Source organism: Lactuca sativa, chromosome 8, assembly GCF_002870075.4.
Source record: "Lactuca sativa cultivar Salinas chromosome 8, Lsat_Salinas_v11, whole genome shotgun sequence".
NCBI lineage: Eukaryota > Viridiplantae > Streptophyta > Magnoliopsida > Asterales > Asteraceae > Lactuca > Lactuca sativa.
In genome coordinates this window covers 28,409,938-28,430,507 of record NC_056630.2, presented here as the reverse complement: position 1 = coordinate 28,430,507, position 20,570 = coordinate 28,409,938, and the positions used below count along the sequence as shown (strand labels likewise).

Genomic DNA, 20,570 nt, shown 5'->3' with positions numbered 1-20,570 from the left:
GAAAATATATTATATGATGTTATATTATTCATGATCACTTTGATTTAAATTTTATGTGTCCCACATAACAGTCAAACCTACCAACCTCGTTTGATGAACAATTTTACTTGACTGAAGTATCAAGGACTGTAATGAGACTAGTGCTATTGTATCAAGATTCAAGAGAATACAATTACTTTCATTGATTATGGGTGGATTTCGAATTTTTATTCTAGATGCATATATAATAATCATTATTTTAGATTATAATGGTAGTTTAAGGGTTAGACTTTATTTGGAAGGCATCGTGCTATTACCAATCAATACTCAGTAGCATTATAAACTCCTTGTATATGCATCTTATCAAAATTTTCATATGACACGCTAGAGGCATAATTATTGTGTCCAAAGTAACTTATCTATGCATAAGTTATGAGTAAAAGTAGGCCATACGAAAAGATGATACTTTTATATACAAATATTTAATGAAAACAATATTTTTTTTTTTGACAAAATTCACTTTAAATTTCTTGCTTTATGTTTTCGTCATTAAAAATGAAGTAATATTCGGTATATAATATTATAAGAATTTGGTGATAAAGAACCGGTCAAAGCCCTTAAAACCCTCAACCATTCATTATTTCATTTCCACTGTAACTTAAGGGACATCCCAAAAATTGCTTTATCGTAGTAGCAGTATAAGTACCATAAACAATTAGACTTCACAACACAATATATAAAGTGTGGGTTGACATGTTTAATTAAACGAATTGCTACTTTCAATCCAGCCAAACGTGTTAGATTTAGATAAATGAGTTGATGTCAACTTGGCCAAATTTTTCATCCCAATTTAATAGCTAACGCCCATGTCAATCCATTTAAACTTCAACATTTACATTAGATAAGAACAATTTATGCTTAGTTAATTTGGACTATTTCTCAATTTATGTGTGTCATCTTAGTGCATAGGGTGTGCTAATCTTCTTATAATGGCTCCAGTTTTATCTGATGTCCCTTAAGAGACTTTATATTTGGTTAATTAAATTAAATGCTAAAATAGTGATCTAAGTTTAAAGGGAAAATAACTTCATTTGTGTTAAACACTAACGCCTTGTTCCCGAGTTCCATTTAAGGAGAGAAATAAGAGGATACGGAGGGAAAGTGAAGGGTGTCGAAGGGAAATCATGTTCCCGAGTTTTATTAATGGAAAGAAAGTGAGCGGAGGGGAAAGATTTTAGAGTCATATTTTCCTTCCAAAATTTTCTCCCAAATTAGACGGATTTGGGAAGAAAGTGAGGGGAAGGAAAATTTTAAGTTTTATTTTCTTTTTTCTCCTAACTCGGGAACACAAAAACTAAAAATTTTCCTTTCCTTTCATTTCCTTGGGAATACATAATTATAAATATTTTTCTTCACCTCCCTTTCTTAAGTAAATTTCATTTTAAAATATCCTCAATCTATTTTATTTTGAAGCCTCAAATGTTATGTTTCAATTCTCTATTTGACGAAAAGGTTACACTTATAGTTTCAATATTAGAGGTCAATCTTAGTCCACTAGGACCAATAATACCACTCGATCACCACCGGTCATTCTACATGAGAAATCTAAATTCATAAATTCAAACAAATTTAAATTTCAATTGGTTTAAAAAGAACAAAAAGACTCGTTACCATTATACGACAAGCTATAATAGTTAATGGGTCACAAGTTAACAATCCAATAATTGAAGGACGATATATGAACTTTTCCCTAATCGAAAATGAAATTGAAAAATGAAATGTTAACCCGCCAACACCGAGCAGGCCAACAGACAACAACATCCTTCATTTGTCTCACCCATCCAAGACTCTACTATAGAGAGAGAAAGACAGAAATCATCACAGAATTTGGAATTGGGGATTAAATTAAATCTGAAGAATCACATAAAAATGGGTTCATCGTCTCCATCAGCAACACCATATATGAGTGGAGAAATCAGAAGTGGAAAAAGATCACAGATTAGTCCAACTAGTTATGATTTCTCCTTCAAGATTCTGGTGATCGGAGATTCAGGCGTTGGTAAAAGCAGTCTTCTTCTCAGTTTCATCTCCACCTCTCAAGATCCTCTTCAAGATGTTTCTCCTACTATTGGTAACTCGATTTCCATGTATCTTCAAGATTTTTTTTCCCCAATTCTTTTTGGTTGATTTATGGTTTTTTTTTTTGGATTTTTGTCCACTACCCAATACATATAATATGAAAGTAAATACTATGATCTTGCTTCAAATTTACGGTGTTCTATAATCTGGTTTTTATTCATTACACTGTTCTTAGTTCTGTTTTTGTATTCATTAATATATTTGATTGATTAGCGATTACCCCATAGATCCCCACCCTTTCTTGGAATTACAAGGTTTCTTGGATTTTTATCCATTATCAGTACATATTTTGTTTTTTGTTTTCTTGGAAATATTTGTACAAGATTGTATTGTTGCGAAGTAAAGATGTTTTATAATTGGATCTTTATTTATCACGCAGTCCTACATTCTGTTTTCTTCTCATGATGTAAAGATTTTCTGGTTTCTTAATCATTATTCTACGTATAAATCCAGACCTTTTTCTGTATTTTTCTGATTCATTTTTGAATTATTTTTGTTGATTCACATGGTTTCTTTGAATTATTTGGAAATTTATCAACAATCTTGTATTTTTAGAGAGTCGGTTGTTAATCTTGTTTCAATTTTTCTAGCAAGTGTTTGGTCCCCCTTTTTTTTTTTTTTTTTTTTTTTTTTTTCCTGTTATATAAATTTTCATGATTTCTTGATTCATTTTAATGGATTTTATATTTTTATTCACTCTACCAAGTATTTTTATTGGATTTTCTTTCACTATCTACTGTTTTTTTTATCATGTTTTGCTTGATTTCTTGATCATGGGCCTTTATTTGGAATTTCACTAAAAAACCAAACTCTGTACTTGTACGATCTTATCTTGTATTCAATTATTTAAGAATCTTGTACTAATGAATTCATCCTCCATGTTCTTGAATTATTTAGTAGACAAACTGAAGTTTGATTTTTAAAAGAAAACATGTAAATCATTTGTGTTCTTTTAGTTCTACCTACCCATGTGAATTGATTCAGTTAAGGTTCCACCTTTTTGTTTTTTCAAATAAAATACGAGTTTTGCATGTGAAAAGATGATACCACACATGTTTAGATAAACATAAATGTCGCATGCTTTATTTGTTCTTGATATTATTCCGTTTATTCAATAATTTTGCACCTTGTCTGATTTTTGATATGCACATAGGCTCTATATGTTGTAATTTCTTGTCACAAATTATCATTTTATTTTAGTTTTATCAATTATGAATCATTTCTTTTTGGTTTCTGCCTTCTATTAGGTGTAGATTTCAAGATGAAGATGCTCACAGTTGAAGGAAAACGACTCAAACTGACTATATGGGATACAGGTAACTATATTTAAATAAGTTCATATGAATCTTTTTCGACTTGAAAAATCCAAATCATAATAAAAGTTTTAAACTTAAATTTCTATGTGCTAATTAATTCTTGAAATGATTTTTCTACTCCAGCTGGACAGGAGAGGTTTGGTACACTAACAAGTTCATACTACAGAGGCGCACATGGAATCATTCTTGGTAAATTATCAAACTTTATGCAATTCACAACAATCTTACATGATTTTAAGATGATGAATGACTGATTTATACTTGTATATATATATATATATATATATATATATATATATATATATATATATATATATATATATATATATATATATATATATATATCTTTCTTGTTATCAGTTTATGATGTTACTCGAAGAGAAACATTTACAAACTTATCAGAAATATGGGCTCGAGAAGTTGAACTTTACTCCACAAACCCTGATTGTGTCAAGATCCTAGTTGGAAACAAGGTCGATAGGGTAAGTCAAATAGTCATTACACCTTTTTTTTAATATCTCTATTTTATAGAAAATCGATTAATGTAACATTTCAGGATGTTGAAAGGGCTGTAACAGTTGAAGAAGGAATGGCACTTGCAAAGAAGCATGATTGTTTGTTTTATGAATGTAGTGCTAGAACAAGAGCCAATGTGCAACAATGCTTTAAAGATCTCTCCTTAAAGGTGCACTTTATTTATATTTTCTTGATTATCAGAAACTATTACAAATTTATCACCAACATTGTTTCTGATTGAGAAGTGATTCAATTTTGCAGATACTTGATAAACCTGGTTTACTGGAGCAGGGATCAGTGTTAGTGAAGAGACAATTCTTGAAGGAGAAACAACTTTCTATGAAAAAAAGAAGCGACAATTGCTGCTCTTAATGGAATCATGTTGTTTGCTGTTTCTTTTTTGTGATGATCGAATGGTCAAATCTGCTCTCCATGGTCAAAGCAAGTAAGATGGTGATTCGTTTCTGTAAACACCTGGCGCGACCATATGTGATAAGAACTGGGAGTTGCTGTATAATGTTTAGTAGGTTAAAATATATATAGGTATATTTTGTTCTTTATTTGTTGAAATCTTTTGGCCTGATATGGTCTTTGTAGAGTTGACCTCAAAGTTTTTGGATGGATTGAGAGTCCGAATGGGTGATAGTAAATAGTAAATAGTCGTTTTGTAATACAGCTTTTCAAGTATATCAGATTTGCTTGCTCATAAGTGTAAAAGTTATCGATCTTATTTTTGTAACGAATACATAAGCTATACAATCCTTATATAGATATATAAACAAAGATACAATCAAATCTACATGATCCTAATTAATAGGCGATTGAGATTCACAAGGCATGCATAATTAACCACATGCTTAGGGCCAGGGGTGTAAGTGAGCCGAGCTACTCGCGAGCTACTCGGGATCGACTCGTTAAAAGCTCGACTCGAGATCGAATTAAACGAGCCCGAGCCGAGCTCGAGCCCAAATATGAGGCACGTTTATTAAACGAGCTCGAGCCGAGCTTCAGCTAGGATGGTATATGTTAGAGACCTGGTTGAGGTCGGTATCCTGTTACGTAAGGTGATGCTATGCTAGTGACCAGATAGGTCGGTATCCTGGATAGGGTGATGATATGTTATGTGATCTGCTTGTTCGGCTTGTTGACTGTGAATTGTTATATGATTGTATGTTTATGTGAACATGGTTGTTTGGACTGAAGTTGGGTTGAGGCGGGTCCTGCTCTGTGCTGTAGGCCAAGATACCCAGGGCGGAACGGTTGTCCCGAAGGCCTAGCGAGCGGTCCGGATAGGCTATAGGCCCCAAGAGGGCGGACCAGACGTGCCGAGGCTCAGAGAGTGGACCAGGCCGACTGAAGGCCTGGTGCGGGCGGACCAGTCATACTGTAGACTCAGAGAGTGGACCGGGTGGATTGAAGACCCGGTGCGTGTGGACCAATCACACTGCAGACTCGATGTATATGGCTAGACTCGGAGGGTGGACCAGGTGGACTGTTGGCCGGTGCGGCGAACCTGTCACACAGTAGACCCGAAGTGCATGGCTGTTCTGTGATCAGATATGTTATGGCATGTTATGCGTGTATGGTATATGTGGTTGGTATTTTGGGGATATCTCACTAAGCTTTCGGGCTTATAGTTGTGGTTTAATGTTTTTCAGGTTCTTTAGGAGATCGTGGCAAGGCGAAGGCGTGATCGTACCGCTCCTCATGTTTATATGTGATGTGATTCTGGGAATACTCTAAATAAATTGTATTGAAAACCTTTTTGTAATAATTTAATGAAATCAGGTTGCTTTTTAAAAGTTTATATTGGTTGGAATTTTTCGGTCGTTACAAGTTGGTATCAAAGCCTTGGGTTGAGTGAATTGGAGGAACAGTCGTGTGACTCCAGTCTCAAATCGAGGAGGGTTTTCAAAAGAGAGTTTAAAATGGTTTTCAAAATGAGTAAATGAGGACGCGGAGGTACGATCAGTCGGAGCCAGTAAGTAACCCCAAAATACCATGCATGATATTTGTTTTTGAGCTTTGATAGAACAGCATGCTAGTGCTAGGCTAGGGATCTTCAGGATTTCATGATATGTTGCCTGATTTATGATGCCTGTTAGCCTAGGGTTTCCTTTGAGAGATTTCCAGTGTTCCTCTAGTAGTGAGGGTTGAGTGCTTGTTTTGTATGTCTTTCACTAGGGTGTTGTGGTAGTACTTCATACAAATATGGGTAGGTGTGGAAGGTAGTATGGGCCCGTACTACTGAAAGTACAGGACCCATATGCGTATCAGGGAAACCATGACCTCTAGGGTTGGGTTGAGAGTTGGTTCCCGGTTTGTGGGAAATGTCTGAGATTTTGTGGTGTTTTTCAGTATGGAGTTTTCGAGGCATGCTGGGAGTGGATCCGGGTCAGGATCGGGAGCAGAAAAGGGAGTTCCAGGCGGGTCAGTATCGCCCGAGGTTATTGGTCAGATGAGCTCGTGCGAGTTGGATACGAGGATTCACGAGATTCTGCATGATGAGGTTGTTGCGTTGTTCCGGGCTGAGTTGCCGGAACTGTTTGGGTCGATCAAGACCGCCATGGTTGAGTACTTTGATGAGCGCTATGCAGCTCTCGCAGAGACGGCTGCACTACAGCTACGACGGCTGTAGCAGTGGCAGGGGGAGATGTTGGTCGGGGTTTTCAGTATCGGGACTTCGATAATACGAAGCCTCCCACCTTTGATGGAGTTCAGAACCCGATTGTTGCTATGAGATGGTTATCGGACGTGGATGGGTGTTTCTTCACGTGTTCATGCCCTGCTGATCAGAGGGTGAGATGTGCTCTGAACCCGTTAAGGCTCGGGGCGAAGGATTGGTGGAGATTGACCACGGGGTCGTATTCGGATGCGCAGAGGGCTGCGGTTTCATGGGATCAGTTCAGAGAGATGTTCAACACTCGTTATGTTCCGCGGGTTGAGAGAGAGAGAGAGAGAGATTGGCTCAGGAGTTCCTGGAGCTGAGGCAGGGTTCGGAGTCGGTGACTGAGATCACCAGGATGTTCACTGAGAGGGCGATGTTTTGCCTTGAGTTCGCTTCGGAGCAAGCTCAGATGTCCCGATATCTGAGTATGCTCAAGAGGGATATCAGACAGTTTGTGTCTACGCAGAGGTGCGAGACCTTATTGGAGTTGCAGGAGGCAGCCAGGCGACGTGAGTTAGAGATTGAGTTGCAGTTGCGTGAGCTGAGGCAGGCTCCGGTGCAGTTGCAGCCGGCGCCGAAACGGTCCAAGACCGTTGATTCTAGGGTGGGAGATCAGAACAGCCACGCTTATGGGAAGTGTGGGAGGGGTCACACCGGAGTTTGTAGGTCCGGTGGTGTATGCCGCAAGTACGGAAAGGAGGGGCACTATGCGAGGGATTGTCGACAGTCAGCGCCGGTTCGGGATTTGAGGATTTGTTATCATTGTCATCAGGTTGGGCACTTGAGGGTCAACTGCCCACAACTTGCTGCAGGACCGGTGCAGGCTCCAGCACTGGCCACTTTGAGGATCACAGGTGGAGGTCAGGGTGGAGCGGAGCCCCCAAGGGCTCAGGGTCATGCTTTTCAGCTTGCAGCAGAGGAGGTCAGAGCAGTGCCGGATGCAGCTGCGGGTATGTTTCTTTCTTGATGTCTTGTTTATCTTGTGATTATTGTGGAGTATTGTTTATCTGCTAGTCTCATTGTGTGGTTTCCGGTGTGGTATTCGTTGTTCTTTGAGGGTTATGGTATGGTTATGGGTTAGTGTTGGGAATTTCATTGGTTATCATTCATGGGGGTTTTTAGTGGAAATCTGGCGTCAGGTTTGAAGGTTGGGTAGCATCTGCATTCTGAGGAGTAGTTAGCTGCAGATTGAGTTTCTTTCAAGTTCGGGATGACCAGTGTTGATGTGTGATTTTGTGAAGGTTGTTTGTGCTTGTGGGATGTAGTTCGCGTGTAAGTGTTTGTGTTGTGAAGGGTTGTTGAGGGAGGTCGGTGATGGCGACCGGTGATTGATAGTCAGTGCTATAAGTGGGGGAGAATTGGAAAATTCTCCGGAAGATCGATGAGCATGTGAGGTTGTTTAGCTGTTTGGGATGCAGCAGTGTTCTGTCAGCTAAGAGCGTAGGCTGGTATGAGTAAGTGGCAGGCATGCGGGGTGGGATGCAGACCAAGGGTATTTAATCGTGGAGGGCCTGAGATCAGGCCGGGTTTGAGTATGTATGATGGAGATAGAGTTCGGAACCCCTAGAGGGCTAGAACAGTATGCATGGGAGGATTTCCGGAGAGTAACTCAGAATGATGAATGCTAGTTGAGCGGTCCGGATAAACTGAAGGCCGGTAGGCATACTAGTCAGGCCGAAGGCTCGAAGAATGGTCCAGCCAGACTGAAGGCCCTGGAGGGTGGTCCAGATTGGCTGAAGGTTCTGAGAGTGGTCCAAATTGACTGAAGGCCTGGTAAGGCGGTCCAGTCATGCTGAAGACTCTGCAGGTATTGTTAGATCGGTTCAAGGAAGTGGATTAAATATGTTGCGTTGTGTTAGCATTAGTAGGTCTGACCCCGATTATTGATCTTGATTAGTGGAGATGGTGCATGGGCTCGAGAGTCCTTGCGAGCAGATTCAGAGCATGTGTGTTGCATGGATAGTGGTTATGCTATAAAGGAGTGGTGTAGCGTTGGGCGAGCACTGTGGCACTTGTCGTAGTGACAGGGCGGCCAAGTGGATTTCCTTGGTAAGGAAAGAGAAAGGAATGTAGCTCCAAGAGGGAGTGTAAATTCACGGAAGTGAAAGCAGCAGCGCAGAGTTAGGATTGGAGTGGTCCGATTATGGTCTTTGAGCAGCGTGATTGCGGCAGTGGTATGGGACCACATCCGGATGGGATATTTGCTGAGGTTGCGGAAGGTATTCCACGGGTGTAGAGCCGAGAGGCCCGGAAGGGATGCAGGGATGGAGTCTTGGACTCCCAGCCTGATTCTGATCAAGGATTTGTGTATGTAGTAGTGGTTCATCCTGGGGGATGTTTGGAGGCGTCATCAGTGTGATGGGTTTTCCTAACCCGAGGGTGCTAGAGCTAGTTCAGCATGTGCATGTAATTGCAAGAGGAGAACTCATGGGAGTTTCTCTGAAGAATGTGTCTTTCTGTCAGCATGGAATGGATAGAGTTGGACTCGGATCATATGGTTAATTCTGGCTCATATGGGTCGAGTGATGGTTGTGATTTGGAGCAGTGTAGCATCATGGGTAGTACTCAGTTGTTAAGTGTGGTTATCAGAGGGTAAAGCCGGTGGCCGGCTTGAGACGGTGGTCAGGACATCGCAAGAAAGGAGAAAGTGAGTTTCTGGTTTCTATGGTTGTGCTTTGAGGAACCTGGTTGGGTTAATGCCAGGTGTTGTAATGCGAGAGTATTTCTAGAGTTTAGTTGCCGCAGGCTTCGAGGACTAAGCCTAATTTAAGTGGGGGAGAATTGTAACATCCCGGAATATCAAGAGTAGAGTTTAAGGGCTAAAATTGAAAATGTATAAGGGCAACTCGGCGAGTCCATGGGTGGACTCGGCGAGTAGAGTCGCGACTCCGGTCGCGTGTTAAGTGGCCAACTCGGCGAGTCGGCGGCTGGACTCGGCGATTTGGTGTTGGGTGAAGAAAACCCTAGTCTTCGGGGTTTGCCCCCTATTTAAAGGATGTTATGCCTTCTCTTCAGCCTCTATTTACCCTGAGAGTTCTACAGAAAACCCTAATCATGAGAAATTCCATTATTGAGAGGATTGAAGTTTGGAAGAAGGGATTTGTGAAGAGAAGTTGGAGGAATTCGAGGATAGCATCAAGAGGGCTTGTGGATCTAAAGTCTACATCAGTTTAGGCTCATCTTTGGGGTAAGAATCCTCTGTCTTGAACCCCTTTTTCCCTTTTTGTCATCCATGGTGGTTGTTTTGGGATTTTTGGAGGATTTCATGAGTCATTTCGGGATTGGAAGATGGATCTGAGGATGCTACCTCAGATCTGGAGTAGTGATGATCCAAATTCGCATAAAGTCCCTATTGATAAGTGATTGGTGAAGCTACCTTGTCCCAAACCCTAGCCCTAGAGTGTAAAATGCCTAGATCTCTTTGGATCCACGTAAAGTTTGCCACTTACGTGATGATTGGCTTGTAAAAGAGTAGATCTATGGTTTAGAGCTTTTGCATGGCTTGGAAAGCCTCTGTGTGGGTTCAGATCTAGGGGTACTTGGCGAGTCACAAGGGTGTGCTCGGCGAGTAGCTTGAAGATAGGCTGGAACTCGACGAGTTGGAAGAACAACTCGGCGAGTTGGTTGAATATGGGCAGGAACTCGGCGAGTTGGAAGAACAACTCAGCGAGTTGGTTGCAGATAGCCTTGGACTCGGCGAGTATGTTCTTGGACTCGGCGAGTCTGGTCGTGAGGTTCTAACCTTTCTTCTGGTTGAGCTGTGAATCGGTGAGTCGAGGGATGATTCAGTGAGTCGAGTGTGAAGGACTCAGAGTTGTGGACTCGACGAGTTGAGTCGCGGATTGGGGAAGTGTTGTGCATGGGGACTCGACGAGTCATCGGGTTGACTCGGCGAGTAGAGTCAGTCAGGGGTTGACTTTGACTTTGACCAAGGGTTGACTAGTTGATTCTAGGGGCATTTTGGTAATTGTTGGTTATTGTTTTGAGTTCAGTGTTTCGGTGGTTGGCGAGTGGTGGAGATCTTATCAGTGGTCGGAGCAGCTCGGGTTTATCTGTTCAATTGGCAGTTGCGAGGTGAGTTATCCTCACTATATCAACGGGGTCTAAGGCACCAAGGCCGGCCCTTTATCGGATTGAGATCTGGGTATTTGTTGTTATGTTTTACTTTGATATGTTTGCATCCTGGTAGCTAGGATGGTATGTGTTAGAGACCTGGTTGAGGTCGGTATCCTGTTACGTAGGGTGATGCTATGCTAGTGACCGGATAGGTCGGTATCCTGGATAGGGTGATGATATGTTATGTGATCTGCTTGTTCAGCTTGTTGACTGTGAATTGTTATATGATTGTATGTTTATGTGCACATGGTTGTTTGGACTGAAGTTGGGTTGAGGCGGGTCCTGCTCTGTGCTGTAGGCCAAGATACCCAGGGCGGAGCGGTTGTCCCGAAGGCCAAGCGAGCGGTCCGGATAGGCTGTAGGCCCCAAGAGGGCGGACCAGACGTGCCAAGGCTCGGAGAGTGGACCAGGCCGACTGAAGGCCCGGTGCGGGCGGACCAGTCATACTGTAGACTCAGAGAGTGGACCAAGTGGATTAAAGGCCTAGTGCGGGCTGACCAATCACACTGCAGACTCGATGTATATGGCTAGACTCGGAGGGTGGACCAGGTGGACTGTTGGCCGGTGCGGCGGACCAGTCACACAGTAGACCCGAAGTGCATGGCTGTTCTGTGATCAGATATGTTATGGCATGTTATGCGTGTATGGTATATGTGGTTGGTATTTTGGGGATATCTCACTAGGCTTTCGGGCTTACAATTGTGGTTTAATGTTTTTCAGGTTCTTCAGGAGATCGTGGCAAGACGAAGGCGTGATTGTACCGCTCCTCATGTTTATATGTGATGTGATTCTAGGAATACTCTAAATAAATTGTATTGAAAACCTTTTTGTAATAATTTAATGAAATCGGGTTGTTTTTGAAAAGTTTAAATTGGTTGGAATTTTTCGGTCGTTACAAAGGGTCCCCATTATTCACACTAAATTTGTGGCTCATAAGAACTAGAGTGGTTTAGGGATTATAGTTTGTCATGTTTGAATATGAAAATACGCATTATCTACTAAACTCTTATAATGGTCTCTTAATTATGTAGTTTAATTATGAGTGCTAATCCTAGACCTAACTCTCTTAAACTTAAGTAGTAATACTAATTATCATAATTTATATGAGAGACTAAGTGTCAGTTACATAGTCAAGATATTCCACCCAAGTGTCTTCTAGAGTTCTAATGACTCCAAACTTGTTATACTCCAAAAGTTCTACTTGAAATCTTACTAGTTAGAATACATGTCAAAATAGTATAGTATATTCGAATAGTCTTGTGGGTCACATAAGGTTCACATTATAGGGAAATTTCATAAATGCATATATAAACCATAAGACCACAAAACCAAATAATGTAAGGTATGTCATGCATTTAAAATCAACCTAAATCCTCTACTCTCATATCTTATTTCCCAATCTCACATGTATCGTCCTTGATCTCTCTAGCGAAATATGTTTCCCATCTTTTGGGGAGGTTTAAATCTCTTCAAGGGATAACAATGCAACTCAAAAGTTCCCATATCTCATAAATTTCCCATGTCACCTCTAAGGATCGTGTTTAACTCACTTAGGGTTTGCTTGACCAATTGACCTATTCTCAACGGTTAGATATCCAAGCTAAGTGTACATAAGTGTACAAACCACACTAATCCCCAAGTCCTACAAGAAATGAATCTAGGATAAATGATAAATTTTATATATAGCACAAGAAATTGATAAATGGACATGTTGTAAGAACTCCCACTTAGTAAAGCTCTTTAATAAGACTCTAATCTTTGAAAATAAGGGCATCCACAATGCATTGAACTCCATAGAGTTCAATGGATTGCCACATCGTTTTTCTACATTCCATACAACTCAATCAATTTTTTCCTACAATGTATTCAACTCTACAAAGTTCAATAGAAAGTTACGAAAGCTAATTTATAGTATGTATTAATTAAGATTAGAAAACTCTCCTTTTTCTCATTGAAGAGTTCAATGGCCATTGAACTCCAAATCCATTGAATGCTAAGGTGGCATCTCATTATGGTAGAGTTTCATCCATTGAATGACAACTAGACTTGCCACCTTATTCAACTCTCTCATTGAACTCACCATAGTGGATGCTCTAAGTATATTTAAACACTTGCAAACACAAAATGCATATATATATATATATATATATATATATATATATATATATATATATATATATATATATATATTGATTATAGCGCCATAATAGGATATGTCCTTAAAGTACAATGTACTCACCTTATTTGAGTAAATTGATATCCTACTAACTTCTCTAAGTGAATTGATGCTCCACAAGCACCTATATATGTAGATAATTAAGCATATTATTATCATTAATCATATTAATTTTTCTAATTAATCTAAATAGAACTTAATTACCCAGTTGAACAATTAACTACTCTTATACATGTTGTAAGAATCTACTTATAACAACCAATTTATCGTTGAAGCTTATAATTGAAGTCATCAATTATATTTAACACATGACCCATGCAAATTTCCACATCATAAATACACGACCATGTATCTATACAACTCTCAAAAAATCAGGTAAAACTCATTTCAAGTCAATTTTCTCAACTTTATCATCTTTATACCTTACTTATAATACCCCCGCTATGGGAGTCTAGTGGTAAATAAATGGAATTTCACATAGGAGGTCCGAGGTTAAAACCTTATCATATGGAATATATTGCTAGTATTTCGTGATTGACCTCCCACATGGGTCTTGGGATGGCTTGATGTGACATCCCCATTTTTATGGTTATTTTAAAGCCTTTTATTTATGCTTTTTTTAAAATAGAGTTTATTTATAAATGCGAAATTTGTCCCATAAAAGTATTTCCGAATAAATGTTTTTCATTGATTATTAAAAACATTGGGATGCCATAACTGATACAAAAACATAAACATAAACATAAACAGACCTTACAATACCTTAGACTAACAGTCTATATTTCATTGAATCTCTAATCATTTATGTACCTTTGTACTGCTACCTGTGATACAAAGAAACTGAGTGGGTCAGGTTGGGAAACTTGGTGAGTACACAGGGTTTTCAACCCATAATAATATAATTAATATGTTTAATTTTCTATCAAACAATTAATCCAATTACCCATCCCCATTTTCTTCTATATTCATTTCTATGGAACTATCCTAAAGATCATCGCCAACATTGCATTTTATTATATATTCATCGCTAAAGATTTCTCTTAAGGTTCTTCTCCTAACATTGCATTAGCAAGACTACTTTGGGGATTCCTCCTCAATACATGCCAGTTGAGTACATCGCATGAATACATGGTTCGTACATCGCCTGAACTCGTAATTGATCACCTACAGACTGCGAAACTATTGGTGTTCTATTGGACTATTTAAATTAGTATGCGGTCGTCATCTATACTATGTTAGATGACTACATCGCAAATATTACAATCATCGCAAGTAAAAGTCATGGAATCTCCTATATTTTTATTGTCATTCACATGGTAGCTTGTGAGAACTACTATTGCTAGCATCTATAGGTCTTAATGGGTCAGGGATTCAGCTTATGGGGTGCTTCGTAAATCATTAGTAGGAGGATCGTTTGTGAAGGGTTGGAAGCTATAGTGTTGGGAAGGCTTCTGACATCCCCATCTAGGGTTCAGGATTTCCTTGTGATTGTTGGTTATTATCTAAGAATTGTCACATGCTATTTTGCATACCGAGAGCTGTGTTTGGAGAGCATTTGGATGGACTGGTTTATAGGCTTCGATGTAGAGAATGTCGGTCATTGAGGGAGCAAGCCCTGAGCGGGGAAGGACTGCGCATTCTGCTTGAAGGATCAGCAGCCAAATTTATTTTGATGGTTCCCACGCGATGGACCAAAGGAAGTTGTAGTGTAAGTTAGTTGGATTTCTGGTGTTCGAGGTTGTTGAGATCTTTTATGGTGGAGAGGATTGATAGATTGATCTGAAGTGGGTGCAGGGTTAGTTGTTAGATTCCTGCTCTCGGGGTTGTACACATAGTCCTGACATCAGAATCTTCTAGGAAAGATCTGATTGTAGTCGGATGCCCCTTCTGGGACAATGAAATAGAGTTAATGGGAGTGTATATTGCATAGGTTGAGTATCAATAGGAGGTGGGATCGAATCGTCGAATCAATTGCTATCATTAGTAGGGGTAGAACTATTGTTGGGTTATCAATCTACTTCAGGGTGTAATGGGTGCACTTTTGCACGGATTTTGGTTTGGTGGATAAGATTGTTCAAGAAATTATCAAGTAATATCAGCTGACCAATTTTATGAAAGGACTTCGGATCTGCACATAATCCCTCTTCACTAGGGTCGCGCCGGTAGGGTTGGAAATGAGTCAGTCTGAACTTGGTTCTAATGACATTCAAAAGTTTGGTTTAATCAGTTGGGCAATTGTAGGATCGGTTTGACTATTTTAAGATGGGAATTTCTTTGAGAAGGTTCTATGGTTTAGATGTTTATTGATATGTATGGTGATCAAGCAGGAAATCTTAGAGTCTGTACGCTATAGATTGGGAATATATATAGTAAAAGTTTTGAAGTTGTTAGGGAGGGGCTGATTCCAAGTAGGGGAGAATTGCTTGGAAATATCGGTAATAATTTCAATGCGGAATAACTTGGAATTCGTATGTAAGGGCAAGAGAATAGTTGGTTTTTAATCACAATCAGGGAATCAGAGATTAAGGATTTGGGTTATCTCTGTTAGGGGATCTGAGTATCCGACTCATATTGATCTTCGATTGGGATTGTTGTAAATGGATGACAAAACCATGGGCAGGCCTCATGGCAGTTGTGGAGGTGTTGTGATACCGTGGGGTAACAGTAGCATTTATTGGGTGGTAGACATGCATGGAAGTAAAAGGACTGCATACTGTAATATGGTAAGACTCATGTGGTATGGTAAGTGTAAGGCGAGACAGTGTTTGGATTCCTATAGTTCGGTGGGATGATAGCCATAGGACCATTGGCTACTGGGTGTTGGTCGATGATTTTCATGACTAGGATTGGGTGATGGAAAAAAGGTTAGGCACCGTGAGCTTCTCATTCTAATGATTAGATAGTGTCACAACGTGTTGTGGGCCCTCTTGGATTTCATCTATGTGACGAAGAGGGCAATTATTGGTTATCGGATCGGGGGTAATCCAGAGTGCAATTATTGGTTATCATATTGGGAGTAAGCCCGAGTGCAGTTATTGGTTATGTAATGCCTGTGTTTCTGGGCTTGACATTAATGTTGATATAATATTCTAGGTTAACCTTTGTAACCCGTTTTGAAATAATAGAAGTGTATTATTTGAGTATTATGTGTTTTGTGCTTAATTGTGTGTCTTAATTTAATTAAGAATAAAAATAAGCGTCAAAATGAAATATTAGATAAAGCTGATATCTATGGATAATGTTAGAGTAGTTGAAACGAGGTTTCCGAATATATAAAGAATGCCGAAATCCGAGTTATAACGAAGAAGTTATGATCTGTCGAAGTTTCGCGACTGAACTGACACAACATAGAATGACGTAAAATATGAATTTAAGATAGAGCGATATCTAGCCTTAGTAATCTAAACAAAAGTCGTAGGATACGTTAAACCGAGAGCGTCCATAAAAAGAACGCCTAAATCTGACTTCGTATCAGGAAGTTATGATTTTTCCGAAGTTTCGACTTAGCAGTATGCAACCCGAATCCTCAATTTGAGATCGACTGAATTTTAGCCGAAACAATCTAAACGAGAATCGAAGATATCGTTAATAGTAGTGAAATGATAAAAAGATAGGCGAAAACGGACGTCAGATGAAGAAGTTATGATTTTATAACGGAGTTTTACTGTCCCGGCCTACTAAAAATAATATAAAAGTAATATATTTATAATATATTAAAAATAAATTCAAAATTAGCCAATAGAGTCTAAACGATAGTTGTAGAGCATATTCTCACCTTCGTGTCAATATAAAGAACGTCGAAAACGGAGTTCGTATGCGAAAGTTATGAATTTCTGAAGTTCGAGGCACGAAACCCCAAAACTGTCAGCCACCACGACGTGGTAAAAGTGCCACAACGTGGCAGGAGCTCTAGAGTCTGTCAGACCCACTTGAAATGACGCATGCAGTGACGACCCAGCCACAACGACGTGGTAAACCGTACCACGATTTGGCAAAGGCAAATTTTGCCCTATAAATAGATTTGAAGGGCCAGCCGAGTTTGGTTGCTCAAATTCTCTCCTCTCACTCATATTACCTCAATTTACGTGCAAAGAAGTACCCCCAAAGCCCCGGTATCATCCCGAGACCCGAAGCAAGTCCCGAAGCTTGAAGATCCCGCGAAGAAAAGAGTTTCCGAGCCGAAACTCTGCCCGTAAGAAGCCTGGTGAGTGAAGTGAACCCAGTTTCACAGAAGAATACTACTATTAGAGCCGTAGTGCTGTCCGATCATCTTCTGATCAAGTGAGTGTGTATTTACTTTCTTCTAACGCATAATTATGAAGTATTTTATACAAAATATGTGTTATGTGTATATTTTGTTGTTATATGTATGAATGTATATTCACAGTTTCTTCTATCTCATAGATATGATTTATTCTCTATGAAATACGTGTTATGTGTATGTGTCTCATCTGTTGTTTGGAATATGTATTGAATGAGAATGCTATACAGGTTTTAAACTATGTATAAAAATATATATTTTTATCTACTAATATGTTGGGTAAAACATGGGTAGATAGTTGATGTGTGATAAACAGATGCGAGGGCTCGATGTTGTTGTTGTTGATCTAGTTATTCAGCGGAGTATGGATAACGACTATAGACTCTTTCTAGACAGTCCTGTGGAACGCTAGCAGGTTCATAACCTGTAGGTGTTGTGAATGATGTGTTCACCGGTTTACTCTAACCCCCTCATGGTTGCTTTTAGGACATCTATTGTTGAGGAAACCCCTTTGCAGTAATGTCCATCCCGATGAAAATCCTAGATTAGGTCCCTTGAGATAGATGTTGTTTTAGGGACGTAAAGTGAGGATAACGGGAATGGGTAATCGGGTTATTTTTGGTTGGTGAAATTAAATATAATTATTTATTGCGGGTTGAAAACCCTATATGCTCACCAGGCTCCCAAGCCCGACCCACTTAGTTTTGTTGTATTACAGGTAGTGGCGCGAGAGCATAAGTTGGACGACTTATCAAGATCTTTTGATATTAGACCAGTTGTTATATGTAACTGTTGTATGGTCTATCTTTTGTTGTTTATGCTTTTGGTCTGTTTATTGGAACATGACATCCCGAATATTGTTATATAATGAAAATGCATCTCTTGATGAAATGCTTTGATAAACTTTATTTTATCATATTTTGTTTTGGGAACAAATTCCGCAACTCTTTCAAATCAATGGATTTACTCTGAAATTATTTTAAAAGCTTAAATTAAAACGGTCTTTTCTGGCCGTGATTTTGGGGATGTCACCGGTTATCAGACTGGGGGTAAGCCCGATTGTGGTTATTGGTTAGGAGGATAGAGGGTAGGCTCGAGTATGGTCAACGGATGACCGTGCTGTTGAGCCAAATGGGTGCTTGGGTCAGTCTAGTATGCGACTGATTAACTTCCATTCAAGTCGATCTCGTTATCACATTTATATTATGAGTATTCATTCCGCATGTTTTAATGGTGTTCCTAGTCAGGGACGAGGGGTAGGTACGAAAATCAGATAATCATCAGTCTTAGAGTAGGGTTTTTGAAGTTTAGGATTGATGGGTTGCCAGTTCCGGGAAGTATGTTGACGAAGTTAGTTGTGAGTGTATTTCGAGAATTTTTGGTTTCTTGGTTCTCACTGGAAGCTGGGTCTTCAGTACGAGAGAGAAACATAGTTGTTGCAATTGAGAAATTTCAAGTCACTAGGTTTTTTGTTGGCGATTATGGGTTTCTATGTAGTCTCTCGAGTTTTTATGACTAATATGCTTTGATTTGAAGTGGTTAAAGGGCGTGTGGGTGTGTTGACGATGTTTGTTTCACAACAACAACTACCACTCCAGTAGCGGTGCGCTGCCATTTGAGCTTCTCTATGAGAGGAAGTGTCGTACCCCAATTTGTTGGGGAGAGGTTGGTCATGGGGTCATGGGAAGGACTGAAGTAGTCCTTCAGATGACAATACTTATTCATCAGATTAGACATAGACTATAGACAACTCCTAGTTGGCAGACGAGATATATTGACAAGCATCGATTTGAGTTGGAGTTCTAAGTCGGCAATATGGTTTTGATGAAGGTATCACCCTGGAAGGGTGTAATATGCTTCAGGAAGAAGGGAAAGTTGGGGCCCCGGTATATTGGGCCATTTTAGTGATTTGCAGGGTTGACAAGGAAACTTACAGGTTGGATTTGCTTGATGAGCTCAGTCAGATCCATAACACCTTCCATATTTCACAGCTTCGGAAGTGAGTGGGGTATGATTCAACGATTGTTACTTTGGATGAGGTTCAGGTTGATGATCTACTAAATTATATTTATAGACTAGTGGTGATCTTGGATCGGAAGATGAAGGCCTTATGCAACAAAGTGATGTCTTTGGTCAAGGTTCAGTGGAAATATCGAAATGGTTCTGAATGGATGCGGGAACCCGAGTCAGAGATGCGGGAGCATTACCCTGAGTTGTTCATAGCAACAAACTTCCAGGATAAAGTCTAGTTCAAATAGGAGAGAATTGTAACGTCTTGATGTTGGGGTATTTCCATTTTTAACCCTAAGTATGAGAATTAATTGCATTCTATCCCCTCAATATGAGAACTGTGGCAAATTGGACCAAAATGGCATTTTTGTAATTTTGAGACATCACCACGTACCCTGGGCGTAACCCTAGATACTCTGGGCGTACGTTTTGAAATCCCAAACCCTAATATTTAGGGTTTGGACCCTATTTAAAAATCCTTAAGTCCCAAGTCGTCTTTCTTTCATCAACCACCAGCCCCAATTTTGACCTTTGCAAACCCGAATTCGTTTTTGAGCATTCTTGAGCCATTTGGGTGTGTGTTGGTGTTCTTAGAGGAAGAGGAAGGAAAAGAGAACAACTTAAAAGCTTGGAATAACCTTGGATCTGGAAGTTTTGCACCCTCTTACATCTCTAGAAGGTATAAAGTTTACACCTTGACGCTTATTTGGTTAGATCTAGCTTGTATGATGTATTATGTGCTTTTGTCCCCAATCAATGTTGTTCTTGAGTATGGCATGCTCTAGACCTAAGTGGATTGTCCTTCCAAACATTTTGGAGCGTCTAAGGTTATAAAAATGCAATCTTGATTATTATTTTTCTTCCAGACATGGGGTATAATGTCTTAATGAGTTAAGAAGTTAGGGTTTTTGCTATTGGGCACTTAATAGCCACGAGAGACCATGAAGTTGGAAACGTTATGGTTTAGGATGTTAGTTGAGGACTAGATATGGAATTTGGGAAAAAGAGCTTAAGGATTAAGCTCTTAATAATATGGAAAAGGGGACATGCGCGTACATTGGGCGTACCAAATAGTACATTGCGTGTACGCATTCAACATCGTGCATATGGTCAAAGCTTGAGTACATTCCGCGTACAAGCCGAGTACGCCTAGTGTACTTAACTAACTTGACTTGGTTGGCTTTTTGACTTTGTCCAAGGTTTAACCAAATTTGACCTCTGGGTATTTTGACTATAAGTTAAGTTTGGTCATGTTCCGATGTATAGGTGATCGGTTGAGCTGATATTCAGGATGTGTCCTGTTCAGTGATCTTTCAGACTAAGAGGTGAGTTTTCCTCACTGTACTTGTGGGTCGAAGGAACCAAGGTCGGCCCAGTAGATTTGATATC

The 20,570-nt window shown here is 39.7% G+C and overlaps 1 protein-coding gene and 1 non-coding gene across 3 annotated transcripts; one reads left to right on the top strand and one right to left on the bottom strand.

The window, feature by feature from the left end:
* Positions 1 to 900: 900 nt before the first annotated feature.
* On the bottom strand, positions 901 to 1,003 carry LOC111913237 (U6 spliceosomal RNA). Its single transcript, XR_002857467.1, has one exon. It is a non-coding gene; the product is annotated as a U6 spliceosomal RNA (small nuclear RNA).
* A 773-nt stretch (positions 1,004 to 1,776) lies between these two features.
* LOC111913192 (ras-related protein RABC2a) lies at positions 1,777 to 4,659 on the top strand. Of its 2 annotated transcripts, none has more exons than XM_023908912.2 (6): positions 1,777 to 2,110; positions 3,366 to 3,434; positions 3,558 to 3,623; positions 3,795 to 3,916; positions 3,991 to 4,119; positions 4,212 to 4,659. In XM_023908912.2, exons 1-6 carry the CDS (start codon positions 1,909 to 1,911, stop codon positions 4,320 to 4,322), a joined length of 699 nt encoding a protein of 232 aa, XP_023764680.1. In that variant the 5' UTR covers positions 1,777 to 1,908; the 3' UTR covers positions 4,323 to 4,659. The 2 variants fall into 2 exon arrangements, with proteins under 2 accessions (XP_023764680.1, XP_042753594.1); XM_042897660.2 differs by lacking the exon at positions 1,777 to 2,110 and adding an exon at positions 3,114 to 3,283.
* Positions 4,660 to 20,570: the final 15,911 nt, after the last annotated feature.

Excerpts from the sequence above, each read along its gene's own strand:
- LOC111913192 (XM_023908912.2), top strand. The coding sequence starts at position 1,909 with ATGGGTTCATCGTCTCCATCAGCAACACCATATATGAGTGGAGAAATC. Across the intron at positions 3,435-3,557 it reads ACTGACTATATGGGATACAG|CTGGACAGGAGAGGTTTGGT; the intron begins GTAACTATATTT and ends TTTCTACTCCAG. Across the intron at positions 4,120-4,211 it reads TTAAAGATCTCTCCTTAAAG|ATACTTGATAAACCTGGTTT; the intron begins GTGCACTTTATT and ends TCAATTTTGCAG.